Source organism: Mus musculus, chromosome 5 (assembly GCF_000001635.26).
Source record: "Mus musculus strain C57BL/6J chromosome 5, GRCm38.p6 C57BL/6J".
Taxonomy (NCBI): domain Eukaryota; kingdom Metazoa; phylum Chordata; class Mammalia; order Rodentia; family Muridae; genus Mus; species Mus musculus.
The window spans coordinates 124366805-124389930 of NC_000071.6; the positions used below are offsets into that span (position 1 = coordinate 124366805).

At 42.4% G+C, this 23126-nt stretch overlaps 1 protein-coding gene across 8 annotated transcripts in view; it reads right to left on the bottom strand.

The window, feature by feature from the left end:
- Positions 1-1897: 1897 nt before the first annotated feature.
- Positions 1898-23126, bottom strand: part of Sbno1 (strawberry notch 1) — a 57306-nt gene continuing 36077 nt past the window's right edge. For 5 of the 8 annotated variants that reach the window (XM_006530322.4, XM_006530320.4, XM_006530321.3 and 2 more), the window contains 12 exons: positions 21721-21856; positions 20673-20785; positions 20515-20586; positions 20026-20125; positions 17663-17737; positions 15055-15201; positions 14879-14973; positions 14705-14797; positions 12481-12618; positions 11666-11742; positions 9294-9487; positions 6358-7867 (listed from right to left, as the gene is read on the bottom strand). In XM_006530322.4, the coding sequence (XP_006530385.1) occupies positions 7725-7867; positions 9294-9487; positions 11666-11742; positions 12481-12618; positions 14705-14797; positions 14879-14973; positions 15055-15201; positions 17663-17737; positions 20026-20125; positions 20515-20586; positions 20673-20785; positions 21721-21856 (1383 nt within the window). In that variant the 3' untranslated portion in view covers positions 6358-7724. Of the gene's footprint in view, positions 7868-9293; positions 9488-11665; positions 11743-12480; positions 12619-14704; positions 14798-14878; positions 14974-15054; positions 15202-17662; positions 17738-20025; positions 20126-20514; positions 20587-20672; positions 20786-21720; positions 21857-23126 lie in introns of all 8 variants that reach the window. The other 3 variants (NM_001081203.2, NM_001359979.1, NM_001359978.1) reach the window with 1 other exon arrangement.

Genomic DNA, 23126 nt, shown 5'->3' on the forward strand with positions numbered 1-23126 from the left:
TAAAAAAGAGGAACTTTACATGTATATTTGCTTGGATGTGTATAAATGCATCAATGCATACCTGGTGGCCTGAGTTCAGAAAAGGGCACTGGGTCTCCTGGAAGTGAGCCACCATGTGGGTGCTGGGAACCAAACCAACTTGCTCTGTAAGAGCAACGAGTATTCTTGGCTCTGAGCCATCTCTCTAGTCTAACATTTTAAGTTTTCTATTAATTTATTAATTGGCCCTGTACACAGAAGAACAGCCCAAGTAATGGAGACCAGAGGACAATTTTCTGGGGACTCCTAGCAAGTATCTCTATTTGCTGAACCGTCCTTGGCTTTACTGAGGACAGACAGGCTCTGGTAGTAAGCCTTGGTGGTCTGGAACTTGCTATGTAGAGCAGGCTAGAAGAAAACTCACTGAGCCCTGCCTACTTCTGTAGGTGTGGGCAACTTCTTTTTTGGTTTTTCGAGACAGGGTTTCTCTGTATAGCCCTGGCTGTCCTGGAACACACTCTGTAGACCAGGCTGGCCTCAAACTCAGAGATCCGCCTGCCTCTGCCTCCCAAGTGCTAGGATTAAAGGTGTGGGCCACCACCCCTACGTGGGCAACTTCTTAAACCACCTGGAAATAACCTAACTCACACACGAATCTTCTAAATTACAGATGCAAAAAAATGTAGTAAAACGATTTCATACCACCATTTCCTTCCTGTTTTCAACCTGACAGAACTTTTAGTTAAGTTTTGAGCAAAAAACTTTAATACTCCCATATTCAATTAATGCTGTGACATGTGACAGATTAAGTTCCACTTAGCTCGAAGTCTCTTTCCCCCTTTCACGCTAACTAGAGGTGGTAAATGGCAGAACTCAGACCTGGCCCCCACAAATTTCACTTAAGTGGGCACTGGACCTTGTAGGTCTCTGACCTCTGTGCCTGCCTCATCTGTAAGTCAAGAGGGTACTACTTATACATCATAGGGATTCTATGTGGACTTTTAAGATGCTGACATGGGTGACATACAGATACACACACACACAGGCACAGAGCACAAGAGGTCCACTGGCCACTGAGGTTAGACTCCTGGGTCCACACCCATGTCAATGATCCCCAGTCTCTTCTGTACCAGCACCCGTCTCAGTTCAATGGGGAGTAACCTATTTTAAGGACACTTGGTGGGCATTCCTGAGGGCTTTTCCTAGGAAGTTTTACTTGCAAACTGTTCCATGAGCAATCCCTAACTGGGAAAAGCTTAGGGTCCCAAACCAAAACCACCCCAATTGTTTAATATTAATCACTTTAAGAGTATTAGGAACACCAACTTCATACAAACTAGATACTGAAGAGCAAGGAAAGGTCCCTTGAAATCTTCAGATTATGGGCCAAGTGGACAGTATAGGAGCCACTGAGCCACTGGCCATTACCAATGGTTCAAAAGTTCATGGTACTTCACTGTCCACTCTCCTGGTTCAGACTCAGACTACAGAGCTCTGTATTCTAGCTATGGACGTCCAAGCCCCACTCTGATGGCTGCTGTCTGCCTTGCACCTTTGCAGCCAAGGCCAAGACACAGCCCAAGCAGGCCTGAAGAATCAACAAATGCAGACACTTTGGCAATTCAAGTCTCTCCCCTTTTTTTCTTTTTAACTATGTTGCTATTGTTGTTGAGTTTTTGAGTTTACTACATGTGCAGAGGTCAATCTGTGGGAGACACCCACCCATCCCACAGTGCTTTCTGAGCACAATCTAAGGCAAGTACCCATCACCAGCCTACACCTATCCAGCCATCTAGAGAGCCCATTTTAAACAAAGTGCCAACATAGCAACGTCAACCCTTGCCAAGGAACCTTAAGGTGAGTGAGGTTAATGACACAGGGCAGCAGATGTTTCAAATCCAAACCACAACACCACAACTCAAAGTGCATTTGTTTAATTTTATTTAAGAACTTTACAAAAACAGAAACAAAATCCAAACAAAAATGAAAAAACAAAACCACAACAAAAACCTAAATACATAGAGTACTTTCCATGTGAGGATCGAGCATTTCTACTTGTGGGCAAATGAACCCTGCTCAGTGAAGCTGACACACTTGTATTGCATGAGACTGGATTTGAAAGTTACATATCAAAATGATGGCAGCACTGCATTCTGGACACTTGGGAGCAGGTTCCTGGGAGAGGCTGAAGGCAGCAACGTGGCATCGGGGGAACAGCGTGCACTCTTCATTCAGATGGACAGTCCTATGCAGCGCAGCAGTACAAAAGGGAACTGAAGACAGAAGCCCCCCAGACTTTACATCTGACTTTGCTTCAAAAGGTATTTGGACTCCTTCAGATGTCTCCAGATGCACCATGTCAGATCAAGAAGGAAGCCCAGAGCCCGTGTATAAAATACCCTTTGCACAAGGAGGTAGAACCCGGCACAAGTTTATTGCAGAGACACGGTGCACCTCTCCCACCCCTCGTGGTTGATGATAAAGGTGGTTATGAGAGGAAGTAAGAGTAGTTTGCAAATTCAGTAAAAACTATGAACAGGGTGACTAGTTTAGTGGCGAGGCTGTACTGTGCTATGTTAAAGAAGAAAAGGAAAAGGCCCCTCAGTCCCACAAAGTGGAGCCAGGAATGGTTCAAGCTTCTTTACCTCTTCAGTGCCCCAGTCACTGCAACAGCAGCAAGCTCCTACTAGACGCCTGAGTGGGGTCTGGGTTAAGAGGCCAGAATCAGAAAGGCCACACTAACTCTCCCCAGGAGACTGGCATGCTGACTCAGTCCTGAGGGAGCCTCCAGTGCAAAAAGCAGCCTCCATTCCATCTCCTCTTGCTCTGCATGAAATGGGTGTACATCATAATTAACTGTTTGCTGTAGATTTCCTGGCCTAACTGTGCTCTGTCACATCTCCCTAGATAGTACATAGTTGGCTGCTGTTGCAGGCCACAGGTCACCTATATCTCAGGGACCAGAGGAAGGAAGTTGGTGTGAGGAGGAAATTTCTGAGGGAACAATCGGTGACAGACCCTCATTCTTGACTACTAACTTACAAAGACAGCCAAATGTAGACAATTTTCAACATGTCATCAGATCTACCAATCTGAATGTTAATTGAAATCTTTCCTGAGAATTACAGAGGACATTTTTTTGAGGGTGTAATGGCCTGTGAATAAACTCCACTCCTGTGTCCTGGGTGAGGGTAGGCACCAACACCAATTCTCCAGAGCTCAGCATCTCTGCTTATAGCTTATCCAGCCAGAAATGAGCCCCCAAAACTGAACCTGCCTTGTGTGCTCGTGGTAGCTTCCACAGTAGGACTCTTGTCATCACTTGGATGACAACTGTCTCCTGTCAGGTACTATAAGCTCATCTCTTGTCCTCCTATAAATATTTTTGACCAGCAGTATAGAAAACAGATTACGGACGTTTGTTGTAAAGTAAATCTCTGACTGTCACCTGTGGGGTCAGAGATATCCAACTCCTTATACACACTGTAACGTGCAGCCAGGCTATGAGCTACTGTCTACCTGCAAGGGTTTCCCATCCGGCAAACAGCAGGAGCTGAGGGACTGGAGCAGCCTCAACTGAAAGCAAGAATGAGTCAGGCTTCTGAGGAGCTGCATCTGACTGACTGAAGATGCTAGAGGAGCTTAAGGAAGTTCAGGGAGACATTTTCTTTTCTTTCTTCTTTTTTCAAATATGAAAGCCATCAGGCTCACTATAGCTTCCAGAGAACAAAAATGAGCATAACAAGTCACCTGGTGACAGGATAAGGGGTGGTGCTTAGATGCACCCCATGACAGCACAGCAGTGTGTGTTGGCGATGTGGGTAACAAGACCCCCACAGCTGTGAGGCAAAGAAGAAATCTTAAACACAAAACTATTTACTCAGCTAAGAACTTTTCCACAGTTTCCTAAATTAAAAAAAAAAAAAAAAAGTACTAAGATGCCCCAGGTAGGAGTCTAAAAAGAATAAATAGGAGGGAAAGGAATAGGGGGAGCAAAAAACCCCAAATGAACAGGGTCTTGATTTACAAGATTTACACTCGCAATGTTGAAGAACTCACACTTGTCTATACACTCGTTATGTACATGTGTAAGGATAGCATAGAAGAGAAGATGGGCACGGAGAAGACTGCACCTGCTTGCACCTCCCTGTTTCTTTCCCTTATAGGACTCATTGGATTTAGACAGCTAGCCTTGTGAGGGATTTTCATGCAAAGAATTTCTGTCTACTCAGCTGCAGCCATGACATGGAATGCTTGGTTCACTTCAGCACTAGAGGGCCAAAGTGCCTGTGTTGTGTATGTTGTTCACCAGAGCCCACACCCACAGGACTGACTCTTAACAAACAAACCATCACAACAGTTTCTGTTGCCGTAGAGATGCCCCAACTAACTGAACATTCAATGTGTGGATCCTGGCTTAATAGCAGCTTTTCTGAAGCTCCATTCCTAGGAAGTGCAAGAGCCCACAAGGGTCCTTCTTTAAGACCAGGATCCCTGGGTAAGGTCTCATAGGATAAATACCTCTTCACCTGCTTTCAAATGCAAGTCACAGTGGCCCTAGTGCTAATATGGAAGAGGACAGGATGGGGCTCCCTCCTGTGACAAACTGTAAATGGTAGGTCCTCCTACCCCTTCTCTCCTATCTCAGAAGTTGTTCTGATGACATAGTACAGAAACCAGCAAATAAAAAGGCTACAGCCAAACTGTGGCTCCAAAATGCTTAATTCCTCTGGAGCTGGGTAGTTTATAACTTCTCTCTACACACACAGAGCAAATTACAAGATTTACTGTTGCAACTCAAAAGGTTTAAGTGCTGAGTAAGAATAAATACACGTATGTACATACCTATAGCATCTACAGTGCTTTGGATACAAGTTCTTGCTAGTCTATACACACAGAAAAAAAGAAGACACTGAAAGCAGACCTGCAATTTAGTAGTAAAGAGAGCAAACTGCTTAGCCTGCCTAGCTTTCTCACCAACTTGCATTTATAGAAATACTTTCACTGCTTTTCTGACTGCACCACCACCAACAATCTGACTGGAACAAGAGAGGGCAAGCCTGCAGCACAGAGGTTGCTAGGGGAGGAACATGGCCTTCCTCTCCAGCAAGTATATTTGAGCAGCTGGAACCTAGGAGTGATTTTCAGCACAAACTACTGTAAACTCTGAAAACACTGATGGAACCAACACTCGGGTCTGCTGCTCAGAGCTGCACCGCTCAAGTGGGAGAAGGCATCTCAGAGGCTAGGGAGACAGAGTTAAGTGAGGTCCTGGGTGCATGTGTGGCACTCAGACCCTGCAGGAAACTGAACCTACTTTACATGACAGTGGCTGAAAAAGACATGACTGCCAACGAGTGACTTTTGTAGGGGCAGAGTGCAGAGAGGCTGGGCACCAATTCCAGATGTCTCACACCCCCCAACAGTGGGTAAAGGCTGACCAGCTTTCTGTCTGTCCCACCACACTACCTACCTTTAATTCTGTTTTGAAAGGGTTGTCAGATGCCTGGTATCTGTGGACTTTTCCTCACTCAACATTAAAACGCAATGAAACGTTCTTTGATGAAAAGGACACCCAGATCCTCATCTGCTCCAGGAGCAAGTGTCACAGCGTCATCACCATGAATGACCTGTTCACTAAGAAGACTAGAGAAATCCTGCAGGTGCTGCTTTGGAAACACCAGATAAAGCAGGACCTGCATAAACACATATCCACACACAGAACGAGGGGGCTGGCACCTTAGGACACAGAATCGTTCTCATTCCTCATCCTCTGTGACTTGGTTTCCTGAAGAAAGCAAGTTCAGTTACACAGCTCTTCCTCAGGCTTTTACTTTACCATGCCCAAGGAAGCTGAACAGTCTGCTACTTCAAACACAGAAGCTCAGAGGCTAGGTAAAGGAGGACCCATTCTATTCTCAGGGGCCACAAAGGGGGACTGCTTGCTGATCACTGCCTGAGATACAAGGAATGAGGATAAAAGTTGCATCCACTGGGCAAAATGTGCCCAAGAACAGAAACCATTCACCATTTGTTCTTTGAGGCACTAAGAATAAATAAATCCAATGCAGTTTTACAGCAAACTAAATCCTAGAAACTTGAGAGAATGAGAGCCCAAGCGCTCCATCAAGTCTCTGCCACTAAACACACCTCACCCAGCTCTTTGAGAAGATTAAAAAGCTACAAAGAAAACAATTCAACTTGAAAAACATTCAAAAGTACCATCAGTTACCCCATCCCTAAGACCTCCACAGACTTCAGGAAGGGGCTCAGTCAGACTCTAAGGCTACCTGGAAGGCTAAGGCAACTCCAAGTAACAGAGGCCAGCTATCCTATGCCTGGAGTCCCCAGGGAGGGCCTAAACAAGAGTCCACTTCGTTAGTATAATAACTTTTTTATTCAACATCTACAAGATTTTGTTATCTTGTAGTTTTAAACCAGATTTATACAATCTCAATTTTTCAATAGTGCAACCTGTGCAAGCAAAAAAAAAAAAAAAAAGAAGAAGATAGAAAAAAAATGGGGGAAGGAGAGGATTGGGAGAAAAAAAAAAACCAAAAAGACCAATTGTCCCCTCACTGAATTTTTTTATAAACATCTATTATAGGCAAAACAAAACTTACCCATGTTATAGATAAGTGTCTATTCACATTTGTACATTACCATTTTAAACAGCTGGAGATAATCTCTATAATGTCTTACAGCACATTAAACAATATTCAAGTTACTGGGTAACGATGACAACAACATACAGCAGAAGCCAAGTGTTTTCTCACTGTCTAGTTTACAACTCAAGTACGGTTTCTGGTTTGAATGACAAAGCAGATTCAGATAATGAAGTAAAAAAGATTGTGTGCAAGACAGAAGCCAATCATATGTCTTCCTAAAACTATGCTTAAGTTAAGGAAAATGGAACTTATATGATAAGGCTCATAGCCATTTTTGCAGCACAAATTAGGAATACTATTAACATATTAAAATGAACTTTTAAAGAGCTTTCTCACAAAAAAGTATGTACTTACTACTTCAACAAGAAACTTGGGCCAGGGGGAGCGGGCAGGGCTGAGGGTTAGAAGCAACACCCAGGTATCAACACTAGAAATGCAGTACCCAATGCCAGACATCTCCAATGTTTCTCTCCATGTGACTTCTGTGGGAATCTTGATTACACATGCTTTCAAAGACATGCATCGTCAACAAAAGCTACAAATGAACCTGAATGCATGGCACGCAACCCTTCACTTCATGCTGTAGGAAACATTGTGTAAGTTGGAAAAGAAACCAATATACATACTCAGTATTTAGACTTGAAACCCATGCATCCGGGGAACTCCCACAGTAAGGACAAGGATGTACTGTGTTACCCTGAGCACTGTAGAAAGGAAAGGGAAAGCCAGTCTGGGAAGTTCCAAGCCTTTTCAACCAACTGTGGCCTTGTAGCATGTAACAAACTCACAGACAGACTGACACATACACGCACACACACAGACACATCCGCTCTGCTCACCAAAGTAAAAGCGCACAGGCAGCCTCAAGGAAGCTGGAGGAAAGACACGTGTCCCCTCTACTCTGTTTGCGCCATCAGCTTTGCTGCCTTTTTCCAGGTTTGTCCTTACCCCCCCAAGTTAACTAGAGAGCACAACTGAAGTTAAAAATAAAAAGGATTCTTTGGAAACTGTCCCTGATTTTTATGCAAGTAGTATGCTCTCACAGCACTCAGCACCGCCTGTGCACGCCGCTGCTCCTCACAGGTTGCTCAAGTTGGTGATGCTCTGTGGGTGATGCTGTTGCCACAGCTGTTTTTGTTGCACTGCGAGCTGCTGAGACTGGTCTGAAGTTGACAGGAGATTTACAAGAGGAGACACACAATTTGCTGGAATGATCAAACCTGTAATTAGAAAAAAAAAAAAAAAAAAAAAAACAAACCCAAAATACAATGAAGTAGAACCGTCCAGTAGAAACCATTGTACATCATACCTTCACAGAGAACTGTAAATCAAGTTCCCTCAGAAACCAGATAGGCAGCCCGCATTGAACTCAAGCTGTTCCTAGGAGATGTCTCGGCATGCATGTGCACATGCACACACATGAACACATGAATCTGGTGCAACAGCATCTCCTGATGAAGGAACTTGGTGTGCAGTACAGCACTTTCCAAACTACAGGCATCAGCTTCATAAACTTCACAGATATCACCCCTTCCTTCTACCACTCAGTAAGATGCAAAGTGACTAAGACAGAGGGTAAACAGAAACAGTAGAGACGGACACACAGACTGTAAGGGCAATTAGAGGTCCAGGTCCCAGCTGCAGAACTTCAGTTATGGCCTGTGAAGGATCTGAACTCAATGTAGCAACTAAGTGCCCTTTTTCTTTTTTTAAAAGCCAGCAGCTAGAAACTCACTTATATGAAACTTTTTTTTTTTTGGAGACAGGGTTTCTCTTTTAGCCCTGGCTGTCCTGGAACTCACTTTGTAGACCAGGCTGGCCTCGAACTCAGAAATCTGCCCGCCTCTGCCTCCCAACTGCTGGGATTAAAGGCGTGCACCACCATGCCCGGTCTTATATGAAAATTTTACAACCACAACCTGAGTACAAATAAAGTTCACTAAGCAGCAAGGAGATTTATTGGTCTCCCCACTACAGGTTATCAGCAAGGAGCAGTGTAACAACTAGTTCATCTGGAGCTGACCACACACTGTCTGAGCTAGCCTGCTGTCCTAGCTTCTGCAGGACTCAAAGCCTGGAAAAGGAATAGGTTGTTTCAAGAACACAGAGGAGCAAAGGATAATAAGCACAAGGAGTAGACAGCAGCCCAGAGACATTCATAGGGTAATTACTGTCAAATCACAATGTCCACTACAAGGGTCAAATACCACTGGCTACCATGGTGCCTGCTTATAATCATCTCCTTTAAGAGAGGCAGCCAGATACCTCAGATAAATAAGTCTAAAGCCAAAACCCAGGCTCTGAATCTTGTAAACATTTCTTTTTTTTTTTTTTTTTAAGATTTATTTATTATATGTAAGTACACTGTAGCGCTGTCTTCAGACACTCCAGAAGAGGGTGTCAGATCTTGTTACAGATGGTTGTGAGCCACCATGTGGTTGCTGGGATTTGAACTCTGGACCTACGGAAGAGCAGTCGGGTGCTCTTACCCACTGAGCCATCTCACCAGCCCCTCTGAATCTTGTAGAATGAGTAGCATGTTCTGTGCTCACTACTAGAACACATGTGAGACAAGAGATCTCTGATGTTAGAAGTGAAAAATAATACTGGGTAGGATGTGATTCTTTCCCCACAACCAAAACTTACCTACAATCCGCTGCCCATCTTCGGTCCTTAGCCGCACTATCTGCATTTTCACATTTGTGCCGCTGACAGAGGCCAGAACACCTTCCACTTTTGTCCAGACGCTCAGTACTGAGCCACACAGTACATAGTACGTGCGGCAGCGGAGACCAATCTCACATACCAATCCTAAACTTGCTTTTTTGCAATTGCCACGCCTAGAAAACATTGAGGAGAAAAAATGTATAGAAACACGCTACATACGTGAATATCTGTAGAGTCTAGCCATATTTCAAGAAGAAAAATTTGACTTTTCCTAGAAAATCCTTTGGGATTCCTGGGTTATCCTTTCCAAATGGATGGAGACGGTCTCCTTGTACACTGGGCTGCTGGTGCTACTTACTATCTATTCACTTTTGACACTTCAATACCCTGTGCTTCACTGTGGTAGTGCTTGCTGTGAAATCACAGTGGATGCTGTGTCACTAAGCTATGGGCTGCTTCAAGTATGACTAGTGGGAAATGCTGGATAACTGGAGCAAACAAACCACAGAGAAATGTAAACTGAGAAACAAAAGGTCATAGTACTACTCAAATGTTTGCCAATTCATTGACAGACATCTGAGTCATCACCAAAGCAACATAAATTTAATACAAGAAAAACAAACCAGGTGTGTAGGTGGCTCTTCCAAAATATGAACTAGCTGCCCAAAGATCTAACTTGATTCCTGGAATCTACATAAGGTGGACCCTAACAGAGCTGTCCTCTGACCTGCCCAAGCGTGCCCCAAAACAGTATCATCAAAGTATGCTCACACATGTACACATAACCTTCTGAGGTTGGATGTCAGTAACTCATGTGGGGTATATCAGTAGAAGGCATGGGGTCCACTAGAGCTAGTCTCAGGTTCAGGTAGCTGAGTCACTTAACATGGATGCCAGGAATTGAACCTGGATTTCCTAAAGGAGCAGAAGACACCCCTAACCACTGAACCATCTCTTCAGCTCCCACCCCCGCCTTTTAGTTTAAGACAGGGTTTCCCCAGCTGTCCTGGAACTCACTCTACAGACCAGGATGTTTTGGAACTCAGAGATCAGCTTGCTGAGTGCTGAAATTAAAGGTGTGTGCCTCCATGCCCAGCTCTCCAGCTCCTTTCTTTTTCATTTGTTTGTTTTGAGGCCTGGTCTTGCACACTCTGACCTCAGGTCTGAATGTTCCCAAGTGATGAGGCTGTAGACATGAGTCATCAAGCCCAAGCAGTAAGGTTTGTTTGTTTTTAAAGCCAAAGAGAAAGCAAAAGAAAAACAGATGCAAGCACACGGGCTCACACGCGCTCACACAAACACACACACAGACTCACACACACAGAGGAAGTGAGGAGGAAAATGAGGAAGAGAAAAGGAGTGGATGCAAGTTTTACCAGAGGGATAGGAATTAAGGCGATAAGTCAGGGTTTCAATGTAGCCTAGGCTGGACTTCAATCCCTAAATAGATTAGGATGATCTGGAAGTGCTAAGTGTAGGATTATAGGTACTGACTACCACGGCAAGTCTCTACATAAAATTCTGATAAAGTAAACTGTGCCTAACAAGAGGCAATTTGTTTATTTACTCACAATCACATATTCATACAGAATGAAAATGTGGGGGGGAGTGGGTGGGTAGGGGAGTGGGGGTGGGTGGGTAAGGGGGACTTTTGGTATAGCATTGGAAATGTAAATGAGCTAAATACCTAATAAAAAATGGAAAAAAAAAAAAAAAAAAAAAGAAAATGTGGGATGGAGAGATGGCTCAGCAGTTAAGAGCACTGACTGCTTTTCCAGAGGTCCTGAGTTCAATTACACATCTGTAATTAGATCTGATGCCCTCTTCTGGTGTGTCTGAAGACAGCTACAATGTACTTATATATAATACGTAAATAAATCTTAAAAAAAAAAAAATGAAAATGTGAGGCCCGGCAGTGGTGGCGCACACCTTTGATCCCAGCACTTTGGATGCAGAGGCAGGCAGATTTTTGAGTTCCAGGCCAGCCTGGTCTACAAAGTGAGTTACAGGACAGCCAGGGCTATACAGAGAAATCCTGTCTCGAAAAACCAAAAAAAAGAGAGAGGGGGAGGGGAAGGGAGGGGGAGAGAGAGGGAGAGAAAGGGAGAGAGAGGGGGAGAGGGAGAGAGGGAGAGGGAGAGAGAGAGAGAGAGAGAGAGAGAGAGAGAGAGAGAGAGAGAAAGAAAATGTTCTTAAACAAGCATTGTGGCTCAGGTCTACCGACCATTATTGAACTTAGGAGGTAGAAGCAATAGGATCACAAACAAGGAAACTCAGCACCCTCACCCCCCAAAATAGAAAACATTTTAATTACAGGTAAAGAAATAAGTGAGGCTACAAGAAGCACTAACCAGTATGCGTGAGTACAGGTGTCTGCAGAGGAGTTATACTGATCCAGCCAGTGTACCAGGGCGTCATCAGAAACTACCTGCAAAGACAAAGGAAAACCATATTGCAACAACTGGATAGCTGACCTAGTCACTAACACCAGAGGCAGTCAACATGGACGACAACATCATCTTCATCAGAAAGTCCAGCCCCCCCATGTGTAGCAGAATGGAAATAACACCAAGAAAGGTATCCAAAGCCCCTCATGGATTGACCTTTGCAGAGAACTAGTTGAATAGTTACTTCCAAATAAGAGTGCCCAAAAAGTTAAGACAACCCTTTTCAGAAGGTACACAAGTAATGTTGGGAAAAGCATTGACCATTTTCTGGATGAAAATATGCAGCATACTCATGGCAAATCAAAAGCTGGTTGGAAGGACTGACGGTGCCTAACTAAACTGTTGCAGGTCTTGGGTATTGAAGATCACATGCGTATCGTGTATCAATGGGCAGTAACCTTAAAACTGCAACAGCAGTGTATAAAAAAACTTGCTAGGGTTAGATATGGCTCAGAGGTTGAGGGCTCCTTGCTCTTACAGAGGTCCTGACTTCAAATCCCAACACCCATCTGCAATGGGATCTAATGCCCTTTTCTGGTGTGTCTGAAGACAGCTACAGTGTACTCATAAATGCAATAAATAAATCTTAAAAACAAAACAAAACAAAAAAAAACCCTTGCTATTATACAAGAAATCATCACCCTTGAGCCCAGGAACTTTGAAGACACAGCTTCCTATCATGAAGCAAGCATTGACATAGTACATAAGTGAGAAAATACCTTCTTATATTTCTTTTTCAGGTCAGCATAAATTTCTAATTTGAGTTGCTTCCCAGTGTTTGGTCGGTAAATTAAAAATAGTTTCTTCTTAGGGTTTACTTCTTTAACTAAGATTGCAGTTTTTTTGTTGTTTCTTATCTATTAAAAGAACAGAAAACATAAGAATTTGATCCTACATAATTAAAAATACTCTATCATAATACCACAGCAGCAAATTCAGTACAAAAGATATACCAGCTAGGTATGTAAGTATATAACCGCAAGTCCAGGCTTTAATGTGAGGGGAGGCTACTCTGTTAACTCTGACTAAACTAAGAGTCATAAAAGTGTTTGCTCTTGCTTTATTTTTTTTTTGAGACCTCCCACCTAGGCTGGACCTCCCTATATCTATATCTATATCAATCGATCGATCTTATCTACCTACCTACCTACCTACCTACCTACCTATCTATCTATCTATCTATCTATCTCATGGTAGCTTTGAACTCAGGGTATTCCTACCTCAACCTACAATGTGAGCTCCTATGCTTGTATCCACACAAGTCTTCTTGTATATCCATTTATTTGTTTACAGAACTTTTTCTCCTTGTGGTCCTGGCTAGCCTTGAATTTAAAGATTGCATGCCTCTGTCTCTCAAGTACTGGAACTAAAGGTGTGAGCCACCACCCAGTATAGATTTTTTTTTTAATATATCCTTTCTCCCTTTCATTTCCTTTGTCTCTCTCTGCAGGCCTCCAACTTCTCTCAAATTCAGGGCTTCTATTTTGTACATCGTGCTCACACACACACAGTCTTACATGTCACTTGTATGTATGACTCAGGGCTGACCACTGCCATTGGCCTGGCTGAGACTGAGAATTTCACATATGTATGAATGTGCATTTTACTATCATCACCCCATCTTCCACTAGACCCCCAGAGCCAATTTAAAACATTCCCCTTCCCAACTCCATGCCTTGCACTAATCTAATGTGTATGAGCGTGGGACTATCTACTGGAGTGGGCACAACTTATCAGATGAGCCTCTTTCCTGCAGCCATCAACTGCCAACAGCTTCTGGCAACATATGACTTTGTAACTCCCTTCTCATCCACAGAGACTTTAGAAACTGTCAGAATAATCCCAAGTGTTCACTGAATACTTCTGTCCTTTGTACATGAAACCATAGCAGAGAAACCTCAAAGGTTAAAGAAAAAAAAATTTTTTTTGAGACCAGGTATCTCTGTAGCCCCTGGCTGTTCTTAAACTCAGAGATCTACCTGCTTCTGCCTCTGAAGTGCTGGGATCAAAGGTGTGCACCAGCACTGCCCAACGAGAAATTCTTTAACATACGAGAAAAGTAAATAATTCTACCATTAAATAATAAAAATTAGAAGAATACCATCAAATTATCAGATTACAACAATATTCCAAAAAGTTAACTATTGGAAAAGGCTGGCCCAGTATGGTAGGCAATACATGCCTGTAACCTGGCACTCTGGTGATACACAGTGAGAACCTGAACTAAGTTTGTGGCTACAGGTTCCATCTCTAGTTCTTGAAGGAAACATTTAATGTACTCAAGAAAATGTACACCACTATGGGTATCACTGCATTAACCACATCTCTGAAGTACCAGAGGCACAACTCAACAGCAGCCAAATTCACATAGGCCTTCCTAAGGCCTGGTCTATTCCAGAGTGAACACTAGGCAGACAAAGGCAACCAAAGGCAAGCAGGAACCACTGGGTGGTTCAGAAGAGATTACACTTATCCACAGGACTAAGACCAAAGGCTAACAGAAGACTCTACTCTGTAACTACTGCATGATCCCACAACACAGAAACACCACTGCTCTAGCTCAAGGGGGATTTGATGCCTTTTCTGAACTTTGTATGTACTAGGCCCACAGCCTAAACAGATAAACATGAAAACAAAACATTCTATAAATAAAATAACATTAAGCCTGACCTGGCATGCACACCCATATACTTAATAGATGAATAACTTAACATTTTAATGGCTAAGTTGAGCCTGGCATAATGGTGTGCTACAGAATCAAAAAGAGTGACCATTGTGAATTCAAGGCTAGTCTAATCAACAAAAGTTTTACAGGACAGACAGCAATACATTATGAGATCTGTCTCAAAAAGGAAAGGAAAGAAAAACCTGAAGCCATAAAAATAAGTAAGAAACAAAGAAAAAGCATTCTTGGTAAGATTCTGAAGACAATTCAATTCGTACCTGCAATGATAAGTAAAAGCCATCATCTGGTCCAGTCAGCTCTGCCCAAATCTTGGTTGCTTCCTCCCAGGACATTCCCCTCTCCACACTAATCTGTGAAAGACATGTAGAGATGTAAATGGAGCACATGTATGTGAATACTCGTGTGGAACGTGTAAGTATATGTAGACTTACCGTGTATAACTCTACATGGCCGGAGGTTGAATACCCTGGAGTTAGAAACTTCTTGACATCACTCTTCCTCACCTTCTCATCTCCAGAACCCAGATCTTAAGGCACAGACAGCAGTGTGTAAGTGAAGAGATCCTCCGGACCAGAAGCTCAGAGTACAGTTAGGTGTCCCCACTCACCTAGGATTCCCATGTCGTATCTTCCGTTCTTCTTGGCATTCTGAACAACTGCAGTAAGTGTGTCTGCAAAATACTGAAACAGCGCATTCTGCTGATGCACCTCCATGCCCAGGATTCTGTTTAAGAACTTTCCTATATTGTTATAGTCTGCAAAGACAACGTTATAAGAAAAATTCCATGAATTCCCTTGGTAAATTAAAAACTTATTCTTCAGCTAAGCAAACCTTCAAAGTTTCCTTTGTGGGTAGAGCCCTCCCCCCAGTTTGTAGGGCCCTCACTGTAGAGCTGAAGTACTGTAACCTGCCACCAGCACAGTAGTACAAGCTCACAGACAGTCCAGCTTCCTACTTTTCCTCAAACACAATTTAGCACAAACAGTGACTGGTTCACCAATATCAAGTCTTTTAGATTTAATTTAACGTATGTTTATTTTCCACATATGGGTAAGTCTTGGACTGGAAGAGCAGCCAGTGTTCTTAACCACTAAGCCATTCCTCCAACTTAACTTACGTTTTTAAAGATTTATATATTTTATTTTATTATATGTGAGTACACTGTAGCTGTCTTCAGACACTCCAGAAGAGGACATCAGATCTTGTTACTGATGGTTGTGAGCCACCATGTGGTTGCTGGGATTTGAACTCAGAACCTCAGGAAGAGTAGTCAGTGCTCTTAACCACTGAGCCATCTCTCCAGCCCCTATTTACAGGTTTAAAGATAGGGCTTCCTTATATTCTTGTTTGTCCTGGAACTCACTCCTCTAGACCAGACTGACCTTGAACTCAGAGATCCCCTGCCTCTGCCTCCTACATGCTGGGAATAAAGTACAGTGTGTGTGAAGGGTGTGTACTTGAGTCAAGAAGCCTGAGCTCAGCCCCTCTGTAAGCTCTTAACTGGCAAGCCATTGTTGGAGAGCCCAAATTCTTTTGTTTTGAGACACAGTCTCCATCTTGTCTCAACTTCCTCAATGGTGGAATTGATTACAACTTTGTACCACCACACTCAGCTTTCTAACATTAATTAATGAATTAATTAATTTATTTATAAAGAGCAGGTTTATTGGGAAGCTGCACTCAGACGAATTCATTGGCACCAAGGACCAAGGCCATGGAAGTGGCCAAGGGAAAAGGGAGGGGGAGGGAGAAAGAAAGGGGGTACTGACAGAGAGAAGAAGAGATAGTGAGGGGGATGGAGAGAGAGGAAGACCCCAACATTATATTTTACCTTCAAGATCAACTGTTAAATTGATGACACTCAACCCTGGAAGTGGAGTGCCTGGAGCTTTGGAAAACTATACATGTCTGAATTGTTTCTGGACTCAGATATTATTTTGGTTTTTTTATTTTTTTTGAGACAGTGTCTTTCTGTGTTAACAGTCCTGGTTGTCTTGAAACTAACTCTGTAGACCAGGCTGACCTCAATCTCCCAGACATTTGCCAGCCTCTGCCACCCTAGAGCCGGAATTAAAAGGTATGCACCACTACTCAAGATACTTTTTTTTTTTGTTTTTGTTCAAGACAGGGTTTCTCTGTGTAGTCCTGGCTGTCCTGGAACTCACTTTGTAGACCAGGCTGGCCTCCAACTCAGAAACCCGCCTGTCTCTGCCTCCCGAGTGCTTGGGATTAAAGGCGTGCCCCACCACGCCCGGCTTGGAATAATATTTTCCTTAAAAGAGATTACGCATAATTTATGAGCACGTATCTGTGAGAGATCATGAAATTCGGGATAAGATAAACATGGAACTTTTTGCTTACTTTTAACAACTCCCAAGCATAGAAACAGATGTTAAAAATAAATGAGCAAATAAACAAAAGTAGAAAGGAGGTTTCAAGCTGACACCTTTAGTCCCAGCACTCAGGAGACAGAGGCCAGCAGACCTCTGAGTTCAACAACTCAGTGGAATACCATTTTACTAGTATATAGAAGGTTCTGGGTTACATTCTAGAACTAGCTGTAATCCCAGCACTAGAGTTTCTAAGGCAAAATATTGCTATGAGACCAATAGGGCTAGTCTAGCCAAGAATGTGACAGTGTCACAAAAATACAAAATCACAGAGTTGGTGCAATGATTCAACTTATCAAAGTGTTTGCCATCTAAGCCTGATGAATGTGGTCACTAAATCCACCATGTAAAAAAGCTAGATCCAGGGGCTCCTGTCTTTAATTCAAGAAATTCTATAGTGGGGGCTGGAGAGATGGACCAGAGGTTAAGAGCACTAGCCACATTTCCAAAGGTCCTGTGTTCAATTTCCAGCAACCACATTGTGACGCATAGACATCTATAATGAGGTCTGGTGCCTTCTGACTTGCAAGAATACATGCAGGCAGAACACTGTATATATAATGAATAATTACATTAAAAATTAAAAAGAAAAATAAATTCTATATTAGGAGAGGAGACAGACACAGGAAACTCACCCAGAAACTCAAAGGCCAACTGGCTTAGAGTAGTCAGTACAGCCATAGAAACAGAGTGTCTCAAAAGCAAAGTGGAAAGAGAACCAGATTTCTCCAAAGTCATCCACGCGAGTTGGGGTTTCTTTAGTGTACAAAAGCATAAGGAAGGCTCCACTAATCTAAGTTACATGCACATACAGTGTGACATTACCTTTATCAAGAGTAAGAATTCCTGAGCGATCCTCTACATTAATCAAGCCCACTCCTATCAGTCCTTGCCGAACGTCTGTAAGAAAACAAATTTATCAAAAATCTTCACAATCCAAATAACTCAAGGAGCTGTTGATGTAGCATGAAGGTTTAACATACAGAGGCTGGGAGAGATGGCTCTGCAATCAAGAACACTGGTCGCTCTTCCAAAGGACAAGGCAGTGTTTAATTCAGTGCCTCAAGGCCACTCATAACCGAGGATCTGAGGACCTTTACACAAACATACATTCAGGCAAAATGCCATTGCACATGTTCCAGCAATGACAGGCTTGATGGGACTTTTATAATAGATAGGTTTAGTGAGTGGTACAACTGAGTGCTAGACATCTGATATAGTAGGCCCAAAACCATTTTCAATCCTAAGAACTGAAAGACCAAAGAGACAGAGAGAGGAATATGTGTGGTCTCCAACAAAGATATACAAATAAGCCGGGCGTGGTGGCGCACGCCTTTAATCCCAGCACTTGGGAGGCAGAGGCAGGCAGAGTCTACAAGGCCAGCCTGGTCTACAAAGTGAGTGCCAGGACAGCCAGGGCTACACAGAGAAACCCTGTCTCGAAAAACCAAAAAAAAAAATAAATAAATAAATAAATATATATATATATATATATATATATATATATATACACAAATAAGATAATAGGACTAATATAGATCAACAGGACTCCTTTCAGGAATGAATCCTACTGGGTTGAAAATAAAAATTCACATACATGTAAAGATACCATATGCCAGCAGGTGCGCCTCATCAAAATGAAACTATTGAAAACTGTGTTTGCCCATCATGGTGGTACACATTGCTATAAATTCCAGCAAAAAAGGCAGAGGCAGAGATCTCACAGAGCGTTCAAGGCCGCTTGATCTATATTAGGATTTGCAGGCAAGCCAAGGCTGCATAATGAGACCTATATTAGAAGAAAACAAAAAACAAACCCTAAGTTCCTGTGATAATGAAAACTGTCCTGTGCAGGCACTGTACACAAGGCACACACATGGCATTCTCATACACATGGAGGCACTCACAAAAACAAAAAGAAATAAGAAAAGATTCCTTCTTTTGATTTTATGAGTATGTATGTTTGTCTACATATGCATGCATGTGCACTCTGTGCAGATTCCTTCTGGTTCCAGAATAGTACGTCATATCCTCCAGAAATAGGTAGAGAGAATTATGAGCCCCAATGTGGGTGCTGAGAACTGAACCCAGGTATTTTACAAAAGCGTCAAATAACTCTGAACTGCGGAACCATCTTTCTCTCTCTAGTCCATGTGTTATTATTTTTAATTTTTTATATTATTTGTATGCATGAGCACAGACACTTTTACATGTGAAGGTTTCACTCTTTCCATTATATAGATATTAAGTATAACTAATTAACACCCCCCACTGCACCCCTGGGCAATCTTGACATTGTAAAAAGGGTTGAAAAAGCGAATACTCACCCAGTTTTTTTTTTACTAAAGACTTCTCAACCAAACACAAATGGAGAAAGACATGTACTGAACCACATGTGATCGGCACCAATTTATGTGTCTTATTGTTGCTTAGCTTTGGGCTTTAAATTTTTGTTTTGAAGATTAAGTTATTAGTTTTGGATTTTTCTCAAGATACTATGTAACTCTGGCTGACCTGGGACTCAGTTGTATAGAACAGGCTGGCCTCCAACTCAGAGATCCATTTGCCTATAAGATTAAATTTCTGTCTAGTCTTTAAAGATTTATTTATTGAATGCTCTGCCTATATGCATGTCTTTGGCATCACTTGTGTGCAATGTCCATAGAGGCCAGAGGATGGCTTTGGATACCAGGGAACCGGAGTTACTGATAGTTGTGAGCAACCAATTAGGTGCTGAGACACAAACCAAGGTCTTCTCCAAGAGCAATTAATTTTCCTAACTGCTGAGCTAAGCCCTGATTTCATCTTTTTTTAATAGACAGGGACTCACTATAAGTCGGTCCTGAAGTCTTCTTGTTTTCTTTTTTTTTTTGTTTTTTTGGTTTTTCGAGACAGGGTTTCACTGTATAACCCTGGCTATTCTGGAACTCAGTTTGTAGACCAGGCTGGCCTCGAACTCAGAAATCTGCCTGCCTCTGCCTCCGAAGTGCTAGGATTAAAGGCGAGCGCCACCTACATCTGGCTCCTGAAGTCTTCTTGTCTCACCAAGTTGAGTTCCGAGTTGACTAGAATATAGTACTATGCCCAGTTTGATACTAGGGATAGAAGCCAGGCCTTCATACATGCAAAGCATATATAGTATACCAACCAAATATCTTTTTTCCAAGTTACAATTATTTTTAAGTTACCTTTAAAGAATTCTCCAGGGTAGTCTGGAGGTGGTGATACCATAGGAGAATCCAAGTTTACAATGGATTTCATAACAATTTCTAAAGCATTTCTTCCATACTGTTTAAAAAAAAAAAAAAAAAAAAAGATGTTTTAACCAGGCTCACCATTTGGGTAATTTTTTTGACCAATTAAATGCTATAAATTATAATTGTACCAAATATTCAGAAACTATTATTTATAAATATTCAGGACATTAATTACGACCGCCTATTTGTGCCTTTTCAGACAGCAGACATTCAATATGTTAATACTTTTTTAATTTTTAATAACTCATCTTGATGTTTTCCCAAAAATCCCAGGAGTATTTTCCAAAAGGAATAAAAAAAATGTATGTATAGATCATGATATGTCAAATCCTGTCTCACATGAAAATACAGAAGGCAAAGCTAACAAGAGCAAGCAAGTAGAGTGGTTAGTTCCACATCACTAGAGACACAGAAATGTACCTTGTTGTCAAAGTTGAATCTGCTCAGATCTCTAGATTCTGTTGCTCTTCTGTCACCATGTGTAAGTGCCCCCTGACAAAACACAGAATTTCTGGTCAAACCCTTATAAACTAACAAAAATCATCTATGATGCACATCTAATACAACTCAAAACTTACCAAACTCTCAAGTCTTTTAGCAACAATAGATGCAAATCTCTGTTCTCCAGCCAGTTCCGAAATCAAAAAAACATACTCTGGAGCAGTCACTTGGTTTGACCTGTGTGTTCTTCCTGTAACAATAATGTGTATAGTTCAATGATCACGTAGGTAGAAATGGGAGGGTCTGAGGCCCTAATTCATAGCTTGAATACTTAATAGGTAAAGAGACAAGATCCAAAATGGCCTCAAACACACTATGCAGCTAAAGTCAGGCCTTAAACACCTGGTAATTCTGTGTCTACAAATCAAGTGCTGAGAGTGCAAGCATGCACACATCAACCTGGCCAAGCTAGCATGCACACAGAAAGAGAGAAAGAGAGAAAGAGAGAAAGAGAGAAAGAGAGAGAGAGAGAGAGAGAGAGAGAGAGAGAGAGAAAGAGAGAGAAAGAGAGAGAAAGAGAGAAAGAGAGAGAGAGAGAGAGGGGGGGGGGGAGGGAGGGAGGGAGGGAGGGAAACAGAGAGAAAGAATGAACCCTCAAAACGAAAATTAAAAATAATACAACCCTTCCCAGCTCCCCATAACAGCAATTGAAACGCTAGTCATTGGCATTACCACCCAAGGATCAGAATCTGCCATAACTGTTCAAACGCTGCCATCATTTGGTTAGCCAGTGTTACTACATAGCCACTTTAGATGTCATGTGTAGATCACCAGGTCACAGAACCATGCACATGAAGAGTAATGTACACCACATGTAGCTACTGAGAGCTGAAACGACTGTGGAAATAGTGGGCTACTGTGAAAGACTCACATAGTATACAAACACACAATGAAGATACTTCCGAGAAACCCTGTTCTGGAAGGCCAGGACCCCTTTGCAATCCTACCAGAGATCTCAATATCATTTGAAAACTGGTAAAAAGGAGTTCCTCATGCATTGCACATCACAGCATACAGAGAACACACTTCCAGGATAGAATCTGAGAGTTCCCTAAGCTTCTGGTATCTCATACAGACAGAGGACTCTCACCTTTCCTCACAGTGGGATGCAGTAGAGACACTTACCAAACTGCTGAATCGCCCTATCAGCACTCCAAGGTAATTCTAAAGTCATGTGAACTCTTCGCCTTTGGTTTTTAGCTCTCCGATCTGCTTGTAATGAAATACCTGAGCTGGCAGCTTCTGAGATAATAGCAATATTCTGTATAAAATTACAAAAGGAAACAAAAATTACCTCTAATCAAAGGGAAAAAAGAGAACTTCAGTGGCCAGTGATGGCCACCACTATGTTCTCTGATCTCTTTTCATAGTAATATGATGCCCTAGTGCCAGTTGGGCTTATGTTGCCCAGAGTCAAGATTAGCTGCTCCAGTTTCCCTTATTATTAAGCATGAGCACATAAGCAAGCTGCAGCCAGTGAAGAATAGGTGGGAGGCATACTACAGGAGTCAGTATTTATGTGATTATGTGCACCACTATTCTGAAGCAGAAGACAGGCCATGTGTCCTGTAGCCTTCCAAGGCTTGGACAGCATGCAGTCACCAATCATGACTTAAGGGGGAAAATGCTAGTGATACAGCTCACAATTAGAGTGCTTACCTAACAAGCATGAGGCACTCAGTTTAAGGGCCAGACATAATGGTGCATAGTACATACAGACATAACAGGGAGGGTACAGACATAACAATGCAGAGTATAATCACAGTATGCAGGAGGCTGAGGCTGGAGGGAAAAATGAGTTCAAAGCCATCCTGAGCTACACAGTAAGACCCAGACTCAAAACGACAAAAATAGTGGTGGTCCTGCCTATTCCAGAGGCTGAGGCAGGAGAATCACTTGAAACTAGAAACTGAAGAAAAGTCGAGCGTGGTGCCGCATGCCTTTGATCTCAGCACTTGGGAGGCAGAGGCAGGTGGATTTCTGAGTTCGAGGCTAGCCTGGTCTACAAAGTGAGTTCCAGGACAGGACAGCCAGGGCTATACAGAGAAACCCTGTCTTGAAAAACCAAAAAAAAAAAAAAAAAAAAGAAACTGAAGACAGACTAGATAGAGTAAGATTCTGTCTAGAGAAAGGGAATAGAGGGAGATGGGGGGAAGAGGAGAAGTAGTAGGAAACGAGACCTTCTGTCCTATGGAGGCAAAGCTAGCCTACAACTCAGGATCCTCCTGTCTCATACTCCAAAATTACAGGCATATGATATCATACACTTAGCCAACACAGAAACAAGTACACTAGAGAAATAGTATCTTGTTTAAACCATAAGTAGGGAAAATAAACTTCTGCATAGTCTAATAACCTCAGTTCAATCCCAGGAGCCAATGTGGCAGAGGGAGAGAATTGATTCTGAGTTATCCTTTGACGTCCATACAAATGCCATAGCACGCCTATTCACAAACGTACTTCTACACAATAAAAAAATAAAAATGTTAATAATTTTTAAAAATATGATTTAGCGATGTATTTATTTTGAC